The sequence below is a fragment of the Gadus morhua genome, chromosome 18 (genome assembly GCF_902167405.1).
Source record: "Gadus morhua chromosome 18, gadMor3.0, whole genome shotgun sequence".
Classification (NCBI taxonomy): domain Eukaryota; kingdom Metazoa; phylum Chordata; class Actinopteri; order Gadiformes; family Gadidae; genus Gadus; species Gadus morhua.
Window position 1 is genome coordinate 17,259,185 of NC_044065.1, and position 19,017 is coordinate 17,278,201.

Genomic DNA, 19,017 nt, shown 5'->3' on the forward strand with positions numbered 1-19,017 from the left:
CGGATCGGTCATTTCAAGATCAAAGTCTTGCGTTGAAATTCAACAGATGGGAACTGGGAGCTTAAAGGGACCAGCATTTGGTCAGCGTTGAGGATAATTTTAACATGAAATACATTGTTGTAAAATAAATTAGTTATGAATTACCTATAACTAATGGTTTCATTTTCATAGTATCATTGCCTCCTTCAAGTTTTTCTTTTAAATGAATGTGGATGTGGTTGAAGAATTGACCAATAGATGATCACTAAGTAATGGGAAACATCTTTTTCCAACTCTTGCCAGTGGTGACTGGAGACGGGGTGTACGTCCTGGACATGGCCGCTAAAATCGACGCGACGGCCGATTACATCTGTAAGGCCAAGTGGGGAGATGTGGAGTTCCCCCCACCGTTTGGCCGAGAGGCCTACCCAGAGGTATGGAGGCACTCAGATCGAGTCGATACTGTTGATACTGGAGACTCTGCTAACACTAGCTGTAAGCAGAGTCTATTCTAAGTGTTTATTTTATACAATATTATACAAATTATTTGGCAAAGCTATTTCCCAAAATCCTGTCAATTATTGATACATTTACCAAAGCGGCAATTCAGGCTTTATTTGAGCTTTATTGATGTTTGGACGACACTGTCTTTGAAAACCTATCCATTTGCTTCCCATGTGAATAAAGGTCAGCATGATATGCTAGACCTTTTAATTTTGGCTGATCAACTTTCACTCAATACACGCACTGAGCTAGTTAATGTCACTATTTGCCTATATTTGCATAGGTTTTACCTTGGCATTGCGCTGCCAGGGAAATATTTGTATAAGAGGCGCCACTGTTATGTTATGCAATGTCTTACCGTGCTGGAGAAAATGCAAAAAACTAATTGACACATCAACAGGCAATGGTGTGGCCTTGTGTGATCTGGGCCTGTAACAACCTTCCAAAGCATTTCCTGAGTTTATGTCAAGCAACGTCGAGACATGCCGTTGCCCAAGCACTTGATGCATCCTCTGTCCGATGATGCTTCCTTGGCTACTTTAGGCTGCTTATTCAGGCAAGGCAAGGCAAGGCAACTTTATTTATATAGCACTTTTCATACACGAGGCAGACTCAAAGTGCTTCACATATAAACATTGTCATAAAATAAAATAAAATAATAGATAAGTAAAAGAAAACGTATGCAAAGAAATGAGTAAAATAGAAAGTGCAATGTATTTAAGAGAAAATTAAATTGAAAGTTAAAAAGGCTTTTTAGTAAGTAAAATTGAAAGTGCAATGTATTGAAGATCAGATCAACAGTCTCTCTGGAACCCAAGTCGGGAATACAACCCGATCTAAAGGAACTTGGTCCTTTCTCTGGAACTCCAATCCAGATTCTAGGACTCTAACCCAGACAGACCCAGACAGCTCGGTCTCAGAATTCCACCCACACACAAACTCAGGACTCTAACCCTTATACAAATACAAACTCAGGACTCTAACCCTTATACAAACAAACTCAGGACCCTAACCCTTATACAAATACAAACTCAGGACTCTAACCCTTACACAAATACAAACTCAGGACTCTAACCCTTATACAAACAAACTCAGGACTCTAACCCTTATACAAATACAAACTCAGGACTCTAACCCTTACACAAATACAAACTCAGGACTCTAACCCTTATACAAACAAACTCAGGACTCTAACCCTTACACAAATACAAACTCAGGACTCTAACCCTTATACAAATACAAATTCAGGACTCTAACCCTTATACAAACAAACTCGGGACTCTAACCCTTATACAAATACAAACTCAGGACTCTAACCCTTACACAAATACAAACTCAGGACTCTAACCCTTATACAAATACAAACTCAGGACTCTAACCCTTATACACCTCTTCTCAAAAGAGTTAAACACAATTCTTCGTATATTCAGTGATTATTGGTCCCAAACCCTTATCCTTTCTCTCTGGTATCAGATCATGTATTTTTCTGGTAAAAATAGAAAATAAAGGGAAAGTTAAAAAGGCATTTTAGTAAAATAAAGGCAAAGTATTTAAGATTTAGCAGAAAGCTAAAGCAAACATAAAAGTCTTCAATCTTGTTTTAAAGGTGCTCAGAGTTGGGGCAAGTCTTAAATCCTCAGGGAGTTTATTCCAGCTATTTGTTGCATAGTAACTAAATCCTGCTTTCCCATGTTTCGTGTTTACTCTGGGGATAATTAACAGATTGGTCTCAGAAGATCTTAGTGTTCCAGAAGGCTTATGTAGTGGAAGCATATCAGTTAAATATTTTGGGCCTAAACCATGTAGGGATTTATAGGTTAGCAACATGATTTTAAAATCAATTCTCTGACCTACAGGAAGCCAATGTAACGATTTAAGAATTGGTGTAATATGTTCAAATTTTTTGGTCTTTGTTAAAACTCTGGCAGCAGCATTCTGAACAAGCTGAAGCTTGCTTAGAGTTTGTTTTGTGAGACCTGTAAGGAGACCATTGCAGTAGTCAAGCTTACTAGTGATAAAGGCATGTACAAGTTTTTGTAAGTCTTCGGTGGACATGAGCCCTCTAAGTCTTGCTACATTTTTAAGGTGATAATATGCAGATTTTGTTACTGATTTGATGTGACATTCGAAATGTAAATCAGAATCCATGATAACCCCTAGATTTCTGGCTTTGATTGAGGTTTTCAGGGACAGAGAGTGAAGGTGTTGGGTTACTTTAAGCCTTTCCGTTTTAGCACCAAATACAATTATCTCTGTTTTATCCTCATTTAGCTGAAGGAAATTTCGGCACATCCAGTCTTTCACTTGCTCAATGCACTGGCACAGCAGATCTATGGGCCGATAGTCATTTGGTGATAGCGATACATAGATTTGCGTGTCATCAGCATAGAAATGATGGTCAATATTGTTATTTTGCATGATTTGCCCTAGTGGGAGCATGTAGATGTTGAATAAAGAGGGTCCCAAGATCGAACCTTGTGGGACTCCACACATCACGTTGGTTGATTCTGATACAATGTCGCCAATGGAAACAAAGTAGTTCCTATTTTGTAGGTAGGATCTGAACCAATTTAAGACTGTGCCTGAAAGCCCCACCCAGTTTTCTAACCTGTCCAAAAGTATTGTATGGTCTACAGTATCGAATGCAGCACTGAGGTCTAGTAGCATTAGTATTGAGGTTTTGCCAGAGTCTGTGTTAAGACGGCTGTCGTTTACAACTTTAATGAGGGCGGTCTCAGTGCTGTGCAGGGGTCGAAATCCTGATTGTAAGGTGTCATAACAACCAGTTGATGCCAGGAAGTGATTAAGTTGCTGGAGGACAACTTTCTCAATGATTTTATGCTAGGGTTCTCAATTAGCTCACTAGCCACTAAGTATTGGAACAGTGGGTAGAATGTAGAGGACGAAATGTGGAGATTTAGGAAGTGAAGATGAGTGGAAAACATTGTCGATCATTTGACGTATCCAGTCGGTAAATCCATGGTGTTTTCCGTCGGTCTTCCTCTCCTGTCAGTGCATTAGTGTTCTTCACTCTGAGGTGGGGCTAGAGCCAGTGCACTAACAGCAGTGTTGTTGGGGTCTCTGGTGCTCTACAGGAGGCCTACATCGCAGACCTGGACGCCAAGAGCGGCGCCAGCCTGAAGCTGACCCTACTGAACCCCCGCGGGAGGATCTGGACTATGGTGGCCGGGGGCGGAGCCTCGGTGGTCTACAGGTAGGGCCGCCCATAGATGGACTCCACTTCCTGTTTGGTTTCCTGGACAAGGCCCCTCGTCTGAGAGGGGGTGGCTTGGCCCAATTAGTGATTAAACACTTTTTTCAGCGCTTAATTATTGGATGGACAGGAAATTGATTCTGAAAAATATAAATAATAATGAGGTAGTGAAAATACTAATATTAGTTTGATCTCCCTGAAATGTCACTGCAAAAAACATACTAACCCATTCAGGAGGTGCATGCTTGCGTGCGTGTGTGTGCGCGCGCTGTGTGTGTGCGTGTGTGTGCGATCCAGCAAGACCTCCCCTGGCCCACATTCAAATGATGAGTTTCACTCCTAATTATTTAACCCTGAACCCATGGATTATTAATTAAAGAAGGATGCTAAAGAAGCCCTTTGGGAAGAAGGGAGTACCTCTATTAGCTGCAGGAGAACACTCATTATCTATGACATTGGGCCATACTGAAGCACCAAGCATGCTGGGGGGATTTGCTGCTCGGTCAAGCCTGAGATCACAGGCATAGAAAATATTATTAAACAAATACAAACGCCTTGTGGGTCTCATCTCTAGCAGCCAATCAGAATGCGGCGTCCCACCTTTAGTTGCCAATCACATCGCAGTGTCTCATGTCTAGCAGCCTATCACCAAACAGGAGTGCAAGAGCGGTCTTCTCTACCGCAATACTTTGCTGTCTTTCGTGGACAACGGAGGGAAAATGTTTATGTTGGGTTATTATTGTTGGTTAAACAGTTAATTGTTAATTGTTAGTTTCTGTGTACCCGGCCGTTAGCCTGCGTGGATCCGGCCAGATCTGGCTCTTGTGGGGACCCCGCGTAACCCTGTCTGTCCCATGTGACCCCTCAGCGACACCATCTGTGACCTGGGCGGCGTGGACGAGCTGGCCAACTACGGCGAGTACTCGGGCGCCCCCAGCGAGCAGCAGACCTACGACTACGCCAAGACCATCCTGTCCCTCATCACACGCGAGAAGCACCCGCAAGGTGGGCCGGGCCTCGGATGGCAATACAGATTAGTTAATGGATCTACATGTATACACAAATACAGTTTTTGTTTCTTTGTACCGGTTGAAAGAGGCTGTATCTCTGCCTGATGCATGCTGGGAGGAGGGCGTCCGTGGAGCAGCCGCTAACCCTCGACTCGTCTCCTTCACTAGGAGCATTGTGTCTGTTTCCTTGCCCATGAGCTTTAAGCTCCTATTCTTTAGTTTTTTCAAGCAAGCACGCATTGGCAACAATAGCCTCCTCAGATGCTGAGCTGCCTTGGTGTTTAGAGTTACACAAAAGGTTGCTTGTATTGGATCCTTGTATCCATACATAGCAACACAAAGCAACATACATTGCAGTCTATACAAATAGACTTCTGTTGGTCCTGTTCTAAGCAGTGTTATTCCAAGTTGGTTTTCACGGCGTGTCTGATTGATGCGAAAATGTATTTTGTGAATTGTAGCTTAAACCAGACTTGAATGAATGAAAACTATAAAGACGTGCTACATTCATGTGTTTTGGTCCGTTAAAAAAATATGATTCATGTCTTTTGTGCCGATATGAGACGTGAAACCCTTTCTGGTGGTCTGGTTGCCACCAGTCCTGGTCTGACTCTTGCGTGGTTCATCTGTTGTCCTTGCAGGAAAGGTCCTCATCATTGGCGGAAGCATTGCCAACTTCACCAACGTGGCCGCCACCTTTAAAGTGAGTCCTTCCAACACTTGTTTGTACGGGACACTTCACACGTAAATGCTATATTTAACCAGGCATGCTCGGTTATATAACGGTTATGTAAGGATGTAAAAAAAGGGGGTTGGGGCACAGTGGTTGGTTTTCTTTTTGCCTGCTCATGTGTTTGTGAAACAACATGTTTACTGGGGATATGGACTCGCCATCGCTGGTATTGGGTCATGGTTTGGAGGTTCAAATGTGTCATTCTATGACTATATTGGTTGTTAAGATAAAACATACTTTATTAATCCCAATGGACAATTAGGGAAATATATTTGAATCGCAGCACATTATATATGCTGAGTATATCACATGCATTATTCTTTCGGTACATATATCTCTAATGGATGTCCTTTTTTAATTTATCTGTTTGTAAAAAACTAAATGGGTGTATTTTGGGGTAGTTTCATAAGAGACCTATTGTTTCCGTGACGTTGTGGGTGTGCTGGAGACATGAGGTAACGTGGGGTTCTGGGGCCTCAGGGCATCGTCAGGGCCATCAAGGACTACCAGGGGCCCCTGAAGGAACACGAGGTCACCATCTTTGTGCGTCGCGGAGGTCCCAACTATCAGGAGGGCCTGAGGGTGATGGGGGAAGTGGGTGAGGAGGACAATACAAGTTTATATTAATTTGATGTGCTGCTGTTATGGATGTATCGCCACTATTTGGGAGAAAAAATAATAAAGTAATAAATAGCTTTTATTACCATGAAATCAATACCATGTGTAAATGTTTTTCACGTTGCTTGTTGCATTGATACAATTTAGAGTTCCGTTGTTTTGGACCTTAAAATTGATTTGAACCAGAAGGGTTTTAAATGCTAATTGTATGTTTTCAATGTTTCAGGGAAAACGACCGGAATCCCCATCCACGTTTTCGGAACGGAGACCCACATGACGGCCATCGTTGGCATGGCGATGGGCCACCGACCAATCCCCAACCAGCCCCCGATGGACGCCCACACTGCCAACTTCCTTCTCAACGCCGGCTGCAACGCAGTGGTACGTCCAGTTAGCACCACGTCGCGCTGGAAAACCAACGTGTTTACACTAGCTACCTTAAGTTTGGTTGAGATCGACTTAAAGGGGTCTCTGTACAAATGCTTAACATGTGCATATATGTAAAAGCACCTGTGTCACAGCAGTACTAATTGTCATGTTTGGTCACTCTTGTACCATGCATGACAAAGATATATCATCATCATGCTGCTCCCCGTCTCTCGTGCTACAGACCCCGGCTAACACCAGGACCGCCTCCTTCTCGGAGCCCAAGTCGGCCGGAGAGGCCACACCCCCGAAGAAGCCGAAAGCAGGCTTCCAAGCAGGTAACTGGACCATGCTGGCCTCCTCGTCCTCCTCCCTTCCTTTAACCTCCATCCATCCACGTTGTCATAGAGACACCCCTTCTTTGTTTATCTCCCCCCTGGTCATCTCTTTACACTTTTTTCTTTCCTCTATTTTCTTCATTTTTTTTTTTTCACTGATCCGTATGTTTTTCTGTTGTGTTTATTTCCCCCCCCTTCGTCCTCCTTTATGTCTGTAAGACTCTCTTCTTTCTATTCTCTTGCCCTTGAAGAATTTGGGCATGGCCAACTACAAAGGTAAGGGCCAGGTGTGTCTAAGCTCCACCCAGTAGCCCCGCCCCCCTCCTCCTCCTCGCACACATACACTTCCTGTCCCCACTCTTTGTTTCCTGTTGTGGATCAGGGGTTCCCTAGTCTCAGACTTTAGACTAGTCCTCTAAAGTCGAGTAGCAGACTACCTAGAATCTGGGTGAGAGGGGTGTTTTGATTTTGCTTCGACCAATCAAGTTGTAGGAGGCGGGGATTTGTATAAGCATAATTCACTAACACAAACTCGGCCATCACTCGTAAACACAAGCAAAACCATCCTGCCAGTTCTTTTTGGCAAAATTGTCGGACGGTTTTCATTTAACACAATGATGAATGATTGGCAGTGCTCAAGTTCTGGATTTGGACGTCTATTTTTTTAAGATGTTTTGGACATTGTAAAAAAAATACATGTTTATAAAATAAATATAAATGTTAATTGACCATGTCCTAAATTAAAGATTTAAATAATGGGACGGGATGCAGTGATTACTAACGACAGAATGGCGAGGAGGCATGGGTGTGATTTTTTTTTTTTTTTTTTTTTTTTTTGGTTTCAAGAATTTCAATAAAGTAACTAACCGCATGTGCAGTGCAAGCTATGTAACCATAAACTTGCGTAAAGCAGAACAACTCGTACGATGAGATTAACCATTTGCACATTAGGCACATGGTGAGAACCGCGGGGACAGTTAGGCAATATCGCAATTTAGTCTCGATTGCCAGCCGTGTTGCCACATGCCCTGACGCCACAAGAGCAGAGAAGAGGAGCCGGCGCGCACGAAACTCCGACCTCGTGGTTCAAGGTAGACTCATCAGCGAAGGCTCCCCCTAGACCCAACCCTCGTTTTAGCTGGGGTGTTCAGTATGGAAATGACTTACAAGGCCTATCCCTAGTGTAGAATGGCCGCTGTAGAAATACTCTAATTCAAATAGCCTCCTGAAGCTTCATCCACTCAGCAAATTAGTTTATTTTCTGTAAACATCGAGTCCATTTTGTCCGCTGACCCACTTGACCATATACCCTGTTCAGGTTTCTGGGGTGTCAATAAAGTCCATGGGGATCCGACAGCATAAGCATAGCAAGTGTAGCTGCGCTTTAGTTCGTGACTGATGCTTGTGTTGACAGTTCCCTCCCCCTCCAGCTGAGGGGGGGGGGGGGGGCGGGGGGTCTTTGAGAGCATGATGATCTCTGCATGCACCCGGCCCTCCTCTCTGCCATGGTGTGATTGCATTCGCTGGACTGTGGGTTGTTAGACTCGTGGCAGTGTGTTTTTTATTTGTTCTCATTTGTTTCTTTTTGTTTTTTGTTCATTTGCATCCCGTGGGCTGACAGAAGCTCAAGCCTGTCCGGGCCCCGGCGGAGGTAGGCCAGGGGACTCCTTCATCACCTTCTACTCAGCCACCCTTCCTTCTCCACTACCTGCCTCTCTCTCTCTCTCTCTATCCTGGCTGTGTGTCGCTGTGCTAGGACGCTTCCTGGCTAGGCAGCGGGTCTAGGAGACATGTAGGGATCAGTCTAGTTCTAGTTGGCTGATGTTTCCCCAGAACCTTTGGATGGTGTTGTCAGTGAAGGTTATCCCTTTTATGCTAGGTTTAGGTTTTTATTTGATATATGTGGCTTATTTTTAAAGAAAGCTCAGGCCTAAAAAAAAATGTTGTTTGGTTCCGGTTTCCGACCGACCCTGTCAATTTATGTGCGACCCAAATTATTTTATGAGTTTTATAAAAAAAAAAAAAAAATTTTTTTTTAATGTAATTACGATTTGGTACAGCACCTCTATAATTACGTTTTGGTACAGCACCTCTTCATTCTGTACACGGATGAGCGAATTTTCTTGTTTTGAAATGAAAACAACCTACCTATCATTCGCTGCCGCTGGAAAAAATAAAATAAATTCCCTACCTACCCATGACCTCAACTGACAACCAACAGGAACCAAACTTTTTTTTTTTTTAGGCCTCATTATGCATGCCATAGTCAGTATGTACTATATCTGCCATCAGGGAATTTGCCTTCAAACCTTGCTAAAGGGTAATTTGGTTATGGGCAGCTAGATAAGTTCTAATATTCTGTCTCTCACTACTCTGCTAGACTTGTCTCATCTTTTGTGTTTTAACTAGGACAGATAGTGGAGTTAAAATGTAGTAGCGGCAATGCTAGCAGGCGAGACGCAGTGTTTGTTTGTGCTGTGAGGGTCTCTCTTTCTCTCTCTCTCTCTTTCTCTCTTAACCTCTTCTCCTCTGTGTGTGGCCCTGTCTGCTTTTAGAAACCTTTTTGCAGGCACAGATCACTCTCTAGTCCCTGGACTATTTAGACTGCAAGTTATAGATACTGTAACTTAGAGGCAGTGTAACGTGGCTGCTGAACATTGGCATAATTAAAATTCCTGAACTAGATCAGAACCATGTCAGAAAATGGACACCAGGTGGAATGAAGGCTGGATGGCAGGCTAAGGCCCACAATCACTCTACAGACGTTACAGCCATTCTGTTTGTTCATGGAATGGTTTTATGTTTTTGTTTTGTTTTTAAGATGATCCATGGCAACTGTGGAATAGTTCAATTTGGGCCCTTTAAAAAATAAAAATAAATAAAGGAATAATATCCAGCTGATTTAAACTTAAACTAAACATAGATAGTTAAATAACTATAAAAAATGTCCTCAAATACACCATCCCCATTTCTGCTGCAGTGTTGTCATGTGCCGTGTGTGTCTAGATGTTGATGTTTCAATGGAAACTAGGGGTGGGAAAAATATTAGATTCATCGATGCATCGCGATTCTTGAAAAGAAAGATTAGAAAGAAAATAAAACTGAAAACTATTTTTTTACATACTTCCATATTGTGTTGTAATGCAAGCTGCATTGATCATTACATTGTTCATAGAAAGTCATATTTGTGACAAAAGCTTTCTCTCTAATAAAATATTAGATAAGTTAATTCATCTGTTGATGTATTTAATGATCATCATAAAAGTAGGAAGTGATTAGCAAACTCAGATGTGCATATATATATATATATATATATATATATATATATATATATATATATATATATATATATATATATATATATATATATATATATATATATATATATATATATATATATATATATATATATATTATATTATATATGTATTTTTTTTTTTTGAAAATCACGCATGGAAATGTACATAAAAAATCTTTTTGCATCGATAATCGCTTTGGAATCGAATCGTGAGGTGCCAAGAGATTCCCACCCCTAGTGGAACCCCAGGAGGGGGAGTGCTCTCTGATCCCTTGGGTGTTCCAAAAACATCTGGAGTGTGTTGCTTTGGAGTCTTGATCGCCTGTGTTGCTTTGGAGTCTTTTTTTCTTTTCTTTTTTGGTTTGCAGTGGGGTTTATTTATGCGCTGATGAATTTGTTGTGAATCTGCTCATGCTGTTGCTCATGAAAACACTGGGGCAAGGCAAACTTTCCCCGTTCCTCTCTCAAAAGCCACCTCTGACCGCATCGCTCTGTTTGGTCCTGTCGTTGCTTCCCCCTCCTCCCTCGTTCCCTCTTCACTCGTCATCCGTTCACCCAAAGTGTTCCCTCGTTCACCTCTGCTCTCCCCTTCCCCCTCCACCCTCTCCCTGGGGTCTTTGTCTCTCCCCCAGCCAAGGCCACCACCCTGTTCAGCCGGCACACCAAGTCCATCGTGTGGGGGATGCAGACCCGGGCGGTGCAGGGCATGCTGGACTTTGACTACGTCTGCTCCAGGGACGAGCCCTCGGTGGCGGCCATGGTCTACCCCTTCACGTAGGTCCCCCTCACCTCCAACCCCCCCCCCCCGGCCACCACCAATCGCCTGGGGGTGACAGTTTGGTCATTGTTATAATGGACTTCAAACTGTGGGATTCTGAACCCCAATGTGTAGTTGGTCTTTTAGAAATGTTGTTTTATTGTCATGATGTGCTGATCCACTATAAAATGGGTTGTGCTGTACAGCGGCGACCACAAGCAGAAGTTCTACTGGGGCCACAAGGAGATCCTGGTGCCAGTCTACAAGAGCATGGACGACGCCATGAAGAAGCACTCTGACGTGGACGTCCTCATCAGCTTCGCCTCGCTGCGGTCCGCGTTCGACAGCACCATGGAAACCATGCAGCACCCACAGGTGACCACGCCCCCCAGTGGACAAACAGTGGAAACGCCAGAAGAGGTGTAGTCCAGGAATGCCGTTAGATGGCATCGGAAGGAGTTCTGTATTGTAGATCCCTGCTGATGTGCTTGGTGGTAAACGAAAGCCAAGCCCACTATCACAAGCATCCAAATACCGACCCTGAATCACTGAACATTTCTTAAACTGGGCATGGATTCAGGGGCGTGAACCGGGCAAGAACCCTTTGTTGGAATTTTCATAATTCTGAATCCAAACATCTTAATTTGTGTTGGCATCATGAATACTTAAAGCTAAATGAACACTGCACGACACATGAATAACAACTTGTTCTGTAGTAGCCAGGTCGTCATGCTGAGTATCCACTGACGTTGCTTTTCTCTCCAGATCCGAACCATCGCCATCATCGCTGAAGGAATCCCTGAGGCTCAGACCCGCAAGATCATCAAGACTGCGGACGAGAAGGGCGTCACCATCATCGGCCCGGCCACGGTACGTACTGCCAGCGCCGACCAGGGGGGAGGAGAGCCCTCCACGTACATATGGGAGATGCGTTTTATTGCATATATTTGCCTAGTCATGATGATAATATTGAGGGAAAAGATATTTGATTTGTTTTTAGAGTGAGGCTGTATCATAAAGATGTTCATCAAGGGTTGGATCAATAAGATGCAGCTCTGTGACACTTACGATTCGATTTGTACCTTCTTTTCAGCGTGTTTCTTGTTCCTGTTGTGTCGTTTCCCTTGTTTGACGGAGCATTGAATTGCTGTTTGCTCAAATCTATTGTTTGATTCTGTGGTTCCTTCCATTTTTAAACCCCATTTCAGTCTCTTGAAATGGTTTGTTGGTGCTGTTGTCTTATTCCACTTTGTCGTGTTGTTGTTGCACAAAAGTGGTCCCTCTTTGAAGCTGGCCCCGGGGTTGTGTTGTGACCACTCTGCGGCGGCGGTTCTCCCCAGGTGGGCGGCATCAAGCCGGGCTGCTTTAAGATCGGCAACACGGGGGGCATGCTGGACAACATCCTGGCCTCCAAGCTGTACCGGCCCGGCAGCGTGGCCTACGTGTCCCGCTCCGGGGGCATGTCCAACGAGCTCAACAACATCATCTCCCGCACCACCGACGGCGTCTACGAGGGCGTGGCCATCGGGGGGGACAGGTGATTGAGGGAGGGGGGGGGGGGGGGGAAGAACCTTTTATCCTCTTCAAAACTGGAAATGTATACAATCATGTTGGCATCCAATTGAATCCTTTCGATTTTTCGTTTTATTTACAAAAATTTGATTTAAAAAAAAATCAAACATCCAAAATAAGATACGATCACACTTCACATTTGAAGGCTTCTTACTTTGTGATTCCGACTTAGACGAAGGGAGCTTTGAGGCTTTTTACTAAATTGGACCGGGTGGTGTTAACCTGTCTGACTCCACCCGTGCAGGTATCCCGGCTCCACCTTCATGGACCACGTCCTCCGTTACCAAGACACGCCGGGGGTCCAGATGATTGTGGTGCTTGGAGAGGTACAGTTCAATGTTTCCCTCTATAATATTTAACTCGGCCTTACCATGCTTTTCTAAAGATAATGTACGGGTAAAATAGATTAAGACGACAACAAAACTTTGAACTCGGCCATTTACATCAAAAGTTGCGTCCCGATGCATTCATTTGAACCATTTATGCCTTGTATCTGTTGCTTCTAGATATTATAAAGTATAGTTACCAAACACTTACAGAACCTTTTTCTGATTGGCTTATGTCCGTTCCCTCCCCCGCCTCCCGGCTCCAGATTGGAGGAACGGAGGAGTACAGGATCTGCCAGGGCATTGGGGAAGGACGGATCACCAAGCCCGTCGTCTGCTGGTGCATCGGGACCTGCGCCACCATGTTCACCTCAGAGGTCCGTTCGGGGTTTCACCACAACGTCTGGATATGAATTTAAAGTATTCACTGTTGGTATTGGGCTCTTGGATAGGGATTGTAAGTCATTGTTTGATAGGAATTTTAAGCCAGTGTTGGAATTGCACTCCCAACATTGACTTAGTCATCGTTGCTATAGAATGTGTATACATCTATGTGGGGGTGTGTGTGTGTGTGTGTTGGTTAGAAACAATTATCGAACTAAGTAACTAAGTTCTGGACCATCTCTTTGCATGAAGTCCTTACATGGTTGTTAAGCAAATGTCTTAAAAAGAAAAACGTAAGCCACAGAGCAAGCTGGATTTGATAACTTTTTTGTCTTGCCTGTTTGAACTGTGTTGTTGATGCCAGGTGTGTTGTGCTGCCCCCTGTAGGTTCAGTTTGGCCATGCGGGAGCCTGTGCCAACCAGGCTTCAGAAACGGCCGTGGCCAAAAACCAGGCCCTGCGGGACGCCGGAGCCTACGTCCCCAAGAGCTTCGATGAGCTGGGAGACGTCATCAAGTGAGACACGCAACACATCGTCTTCATACGGCCCAGATCATAGCATGGGTCTGGTTGTTCTTCCTCTGTCCTGTTTCTTTGGTGACATTGTGCATCTGTCAATACAGGACTGTGTATGACGGACTGGTAGCCAATGGCACCATCGTACCCGCACAGGAAGTCCCTCCCCCAACGGTGCCTATGGACTATTCCTGGGCAAGGGTGAGACACCAGCTTGTTGAATTCTAGACAGTATCCCTTTTCATGCAGTCACCCACTTGTGGAGGAACCTTTTGGCCATGAAATATTTAGTGCAGTAAAATAAGCAATGCATTCTCAATAGCGTGTGTAATTGTAGATGATGGTATTTATTAATTAATTCAGGGCTCACCTTCAAAAAGACTAATGATCCAATGAAACTTGCATGGAATGTAGACGTGCAGACATATTTCTTTGACCCCCAGTTTGAAAACCTCTACCTAAGGCTGACGTCACACTTGTTTCCAAGACCTTCGGCCTAATACCCTGACCCTCCCCCTCCTCTGTGTTCGGCCCAGGAGCTAGGTCTGATCCGCAAGCCCGCCTCCTTCATGACCAGCATCTGTGACGAGCGGGGCCAGGAGCTGATCTACGCCGGCATGCCCATCACCGAGGTCTTCAAGGAGGAGATGGGACTGGGCGGCGTGCTCGGGCTCCTCTGGTTCCAGCGCAGGTAGGGAGACGGGCGGGAAACGCTTTCACCATACACCAGTGCCATACCACAGTGCCCACTCTGGCGTCTTGCTGTGTAGCAGGCTTCACAAAGCAGAGTGTAAAGCGGCACGCGTCCCCCTGGCTGGGGATAGCTGTAGTATGTTGTTGAATAATTCTTACAGGTTGTCCGCGCATCCTTAAAAAGTCTTAAATTCATGTTTCTAAATTGAAGGCCTTGAAAAGTCTTAAATTCGTTACAAATGTCATATGCTGGTCTTAAATACTGTAACTCAAGGTCTTAAATTTGTCGGGGCATTATTTTTCTCGTGGGACTTTTCAGGAAGGACATGTAGAGAGGCTTCATCTTGCTAGATGCATATATAAACGATTATCTGCGTGCTTGCTAGCTAGTCTGCGACAATGGGTAGGTGAATGAGTCTCATTGAGTGACACACGTGCTATGCTTGGGTTATAATACAGCGGGATCCCCCCCCCACCATCATGTGTTTTAGGTCTTAAATTTCATTCAAGGTGGCATTAAAAAGGTCTTAAAAAGTCTTAAATTTGACCTGCTGAAACCTGCAGATACCCTGTCTTAGGTCTTACTACTCGAATAGCAGTTGTACTGTACATTAATGTTTTTATGTGGGTTGAAGGTCCAGGATACGGTTTCTAATGGAAGGGGTTCTGGTAAACAACGTTTCTTGTGGATGGCGTTGTGTTCCCCAGACTTCCCCGCTACGCGTGCCAGTTCATTGAGATGTGTCTGATGGTGACGGCCGACCACGGCCCCGCCGTCTCCGGCGCCCACAACACCATCGTCTGCGCCCGCGCCGGCAAGGACCTCATCTCCTGCCTCACCTCAGGCCTCCTCACCATAGTGAGTACCCACCTGTTCACTCAGTCACCCCAACATAGTCATTCACTCCATCCCCTCACCATAGTCTGCAACACTCACTTCACCATACACAGCGTCACTCATTCATTTCACCATAGTATGCACCACTCACTCACCTCACCATGGTCTGCATCACACATTCATCTCACCATAGCCTGCCCCACTCACCTCCCCATAGTCAGCACCACTCATTCCCTCATTCATCTCACCATTATCATTCACTCCGTCACCTCACCATAGTCAGTTCCCCTCACTCACCCCACCATAATCACCGCTACTCATTCACTCATTCATCTCAACATAGTCAGCACCACTCATTCTTCCATTCGTCTCAGAATAGTCAGCCCCACTCACTCCCCTCCCCATCATCAGCCCCACCCGATCCCCCCCAGCCGTCCTCCCCTCTAACACGGCGTGCCGTCTTCCAGGGCGATCGTTTCGGGGGGGCCCTGGACGCGGCGGCCAAGCAGTTCAGCAAGGCGTTTGACAGCGGCATGCTGCCCATGGAGTTCGTCAACAAGATGAAGAAGGACGGCAAGCTCATCATGGGCATCGGACACCGGGTCAAATCGGTGGGAATCAACTGTCATTCATTTGGCTCTTCTTTTACCATATAATGTTTGTCTACAGGTCACCGAGAGACACTGTAAAGATGATGTAGAAGGTGTATTATTCTTTTAACGTGTTTTTTTTTTTCATTTGTTTAATTTTTAGATCAACAACCCAGACATGCGAGTGCAAATCCTGAAAGACTTTGTCAAGCAGAACTTCCCAGCCTCACAGATGCTGGACTACGCTCTGAACGTGGAGAAGATCACCACCTCAAAGGTCAGTTCAAAGGTCAAAGGGCGCAACCGGCTCACATGGGTGCGCCGAGACTTAATAGTCAATCTCAGCGGAGGCTTCCATCAGATCGGTCAATTCATAGTCATAAAGGATAAGGCAGGGGTTTGGGCGTCTTGCTGGGCGCCTCCCGGTTCCACTGTGGACATCAGGGTTTGAACCTAGTACCTTTCTGCTGGGAGTCAAATGCCCTTCCCACTGCTCTCACGCCACTAGAAACCACCTCTTATACCCCAGTTAGTGCAGGACCTTCAGGTCTTCGACAACAAACCAACCTTATTTCTGCAATAACCAACCTTATTACCTTAAGACTTTGAAGGACTCGTTCCATGGATGGTTAGGACAAAGGTGTAGATTTTGGATAACCGTAGTGAATATAGTATTAAAGCGTCCAGACCCCAGACCGTCATTGTGAACAAAGCTCACTATCGCGACCTACAAGAACTGGTGATTTTGGCTTATATTGCTTTATGGAAGATGCATATCTGACCTTGGTTTTGTTTCCCCATCCCAGAAACCCAACCTGATCCTCAACGTAGACGGCTTCATCGGGGTAGCGTTTGTGGACCTGCTCAGAACATGTGGGGGATTCACACGGTAAGAGACGAGGTCTTCCGGACCTTCATCAACACATCACTCTTTACACCCGGACCATTTAGATGTAATTCCTTTGGCCACCACAAGTGGGCAGTATTCCTCCATCTGTTTCATCGTCGGCAAAGTTTATTGGATGCATGGACAATTGCTTTCCCCCCTGAAAAGATAGAAATATTCCCAAGTTCTGACCAATTTGTCTGAATATGAACCCCGTGTCAAGCTGGTATTTATACCAGTCCGCTGCGGTTGTCTTGACTGTGTGCTGTAGGGGTTGGTTTTAAGTATTTTGAGTTTGTGTTGGCAGGGATGAAGCGGATGAGTTTGTGGAGATCGGATCATTAAACGGCATATTCGTGCTGGGCCGGAGTATGGGCTTCATCGGTGAGTCCAAGACACTTCCTGTCATACACGACCCGTCTTAAACACTCATTGTGATATCACCTTTTTTTTTTTGATTTATTTATTTTTTAAATGGCTCTACATCTTTTAACCATTTCGCACCAACTTTGGTGGATACAAAATTGGAGAAAAACTACTTATTCAAACAATAATGCATGGCAGGACCATTATTAAATGTATATTTTTACATAGTCAAAGAAGGAAAAATACCTCCAATTACTGAGGGGTGTGTTTGTTTGTCTCTAGGCCACTACTTGGACCAGAAGCGTCTGAAGCAGGGCCTATACCGCCACCCCTGGGACGACATCTCCTACGTACTTCCTGAGCACATGTCCATGTAGACCCCAACATCTCATCCGTAGTCGTGACCACCACTGGTCTCCGACTCGCCTCTTCCTCCACCCCCTACTCGTCACCACCCCCTCCCCTCCACCACTGCAGGCCGAACGAGGACACGCCAAGGAAGAGACGTTTTGGCAGGAAACCTTTCTGCTTTTCTCTGGGTTTAGTTTTTTCTTTGGACAGATTATTAAAAAGGGTATTCTGAAGAGATGTTATTGAGTTGTGATTAAAGGCTGGGGTGAGATGGCAGGAGAGGAGAAGGCACCACTGCTGTTATGCTACCACTTGAGCTAATCTGGAGAACATGCACAACGTCACAAGCACCGTTTTGTCAGCTTCCTTAGCTAGTTAGCTAGCTAGCTTCCGGTGCTTTTTGACTCGCAGAGGGTGCTGGCGTGGTACGTTTTTCAAACACAGCAATACTGTAAAGTCTGTTCTGAGGGTTTACTTAAACGCAAAAGCATTCATTTGCGTTGTTGATTTGGTACTTTATTTTTTCATTTTGTCAGCCTCCTTAGCTTGTTAGCTAGCTAGCTTCCAATACTTTTTGGCTCTCAGTGGGTGCTGGCTTGGTAAGTTTTTCAAACACGGCAATACTGTAATGTCTGGTCTGAGGGTTTACTTAAACGCAAAAGCATTCATTTGCGTTGTTAAGTTGGTACTTAATTTTTTCACTTTGGGTGGTTCGGGAGAATGTTAGCTTGAATGCTCTTGGTAATGACTGCACCTTTTAAGCACAAACGCTAACCGCTTGGATTACCTCCTTCCCTGCGAAATCCTGCTTCAATTTAGAAAGAATCTCAAGTGAAACCAAAGTTGTTCGTTTTGGGTTTTTTCTTTTTGTATTATTTTAGTCTAGGACCAACCTCAGTTGAAGGTGGTTTGTTGTTTGTTTCGGGGCTCGATAAGTTTGTGTAAAGAGGCATTAGAATGACAAAATATAGCTGTAAATCTTATTTGTAACTCCAGAATTGCCTTTACTAATAAGTCTGGTTTTACAGAAGGTTCAATTTATCGACTTAATTAGATGCTTTATCGAGGTATTAACATTCAGTTGGGCAAATTTCAGCAATCGTATTTTTAATATAAAAGGAATGAGAAAATAAATTATCGTGTCAAATTTAGTGGTAGTTTGTAATGCATTGATTGTGCCCTGTGAGTCTTAATAGCAGCCTGTCGCAAGGGACCATGATGGCAGCGTAACTTTTCTGTAGGGCTGTAAAGCGTGTTTCTAACAAGAGGCCTGGCTTTGGCGGACTAAATGTTTTTGTCACTCCACTGTACTGCTTGCTTTATTCTGTTTTTATTTAAATGTTACATACTTTTTAATATATGCTGTTTAAATGTGGTACAATAAAAGATGTCTTTAAGTTGTATGTCCTTAATCATTTGTCAGTGTTTTTGTGATGTAAAATATCTAAATGGTTTTATTTTAAAAGTGGAAAAAAAAAAGCTCATATTGGGCGGTTAGTTTTTTATTAATCAAAGAGGTCAACAGGTCCACTGGCTGGAATTCAGTAGCGGTGAGTCTCTCTCGCTCGCTCTCTGGTTGCGATGGCCAAAATAACATAGTCCCCACACCAGCAAGGTGTTTCCTAAATTGCTAAAAAATTTATTGGGTCTCGTGTTGTAAGTTAGGCGTCTCACCCCTG

General features: G+C 44.4%; 1 protein-coding gene across 3 annotated transcripts in view; it reads left to right on the plus strand.

The window, feature by feature from the left end:
- Positions 1-18,750, plus strand: part of LOC115531001 (ATP-citrate synthase) — a 31,727-nt gene extending 12,977 nt beyond the window's left edge. The window contains exons 7-30 of one of the 3 annotated variants that reach the window (XM_030339935.1): positions 283-413; positions 3,579-3,697; positions 4,566-4,702; positions 5,349-5,410; positions 5,921-6,038; positions 6,285-6,439; positions 6,669-6,762; positions 6,982-7,038; positions 8,384-8,413; positions 10,693-10,834; positions 11,024-11,192; positions 11,583-11,687; positions 12,158-12,354; positions 12,634-12,715; positions 12,982-13,092; positions 13,487-13,614; positions 13,722-13,815; positions 14,151-14,305; positions 15,016-15,166; positions 15,613-15,756; positions 15,899-16,012; positions 16,542-16,624; positions 16,929-17,005; positions 17,270-18,750. In XM_030339935.1, the coding sequence (XP_030195795.1) occupies positions 283-413; positions 3,579-3,697; positions 4,566-4,702; positions 5,349-5,410; positions 5,921-6,038; positions 6,285-6,439; positions 6,669-6,762; positions 6,982-7,038; positions 8,384-8,413; positions 10,693-10,834; positions 11,024-11,192; positions 11,583-11,687; positions 12,158-12,354; positions 12,634-12,715; positions 12,982-13,092; positions 13,487-13,614; positions 13,722-13,815; positions 14,151-14,305; positions 15,016-15,166; positions 15,613-15,756; positions 15,899-16,012; positions 16,542-16,624; positions 16,929-17,005; positions 17,270-17,364 (2,750 nt within the window). In that variant the 3' untranslated portion in view covers positions 17,365-18,750. The remainder of the gene's footprint in view (positions 1-282; positions 414-3,578; positions 3,698-4,565; positions 4,703-5,348; positions 5,411-5,920; positions 6,039-6,284; positions 6,440-6,668; positions 6,763-6,981; positions 7,039-8,383; positions 8,414-10,692; positions 10,835-11,023; positions 11,193-11,582; positions 11,688-12,157; positions 12,355-12,633; positions 12,716-12,981; positions 13,093-13,486; positions 13,615-13,721; positions 13,816-14,150; positions 14,306-15,015; positions 15,167-15,612; positions 15,757-15,898; positions 16,013-16,541; positions 16,625-16,928; positions 17,006-17,269) is intronic. The other 2 variants (XM_030339937.1, XM_030339938.1) reach the window with 2 other exon arrangements.
- Positions 18,751-19,017: the final 267 nt, after the last annotated feature.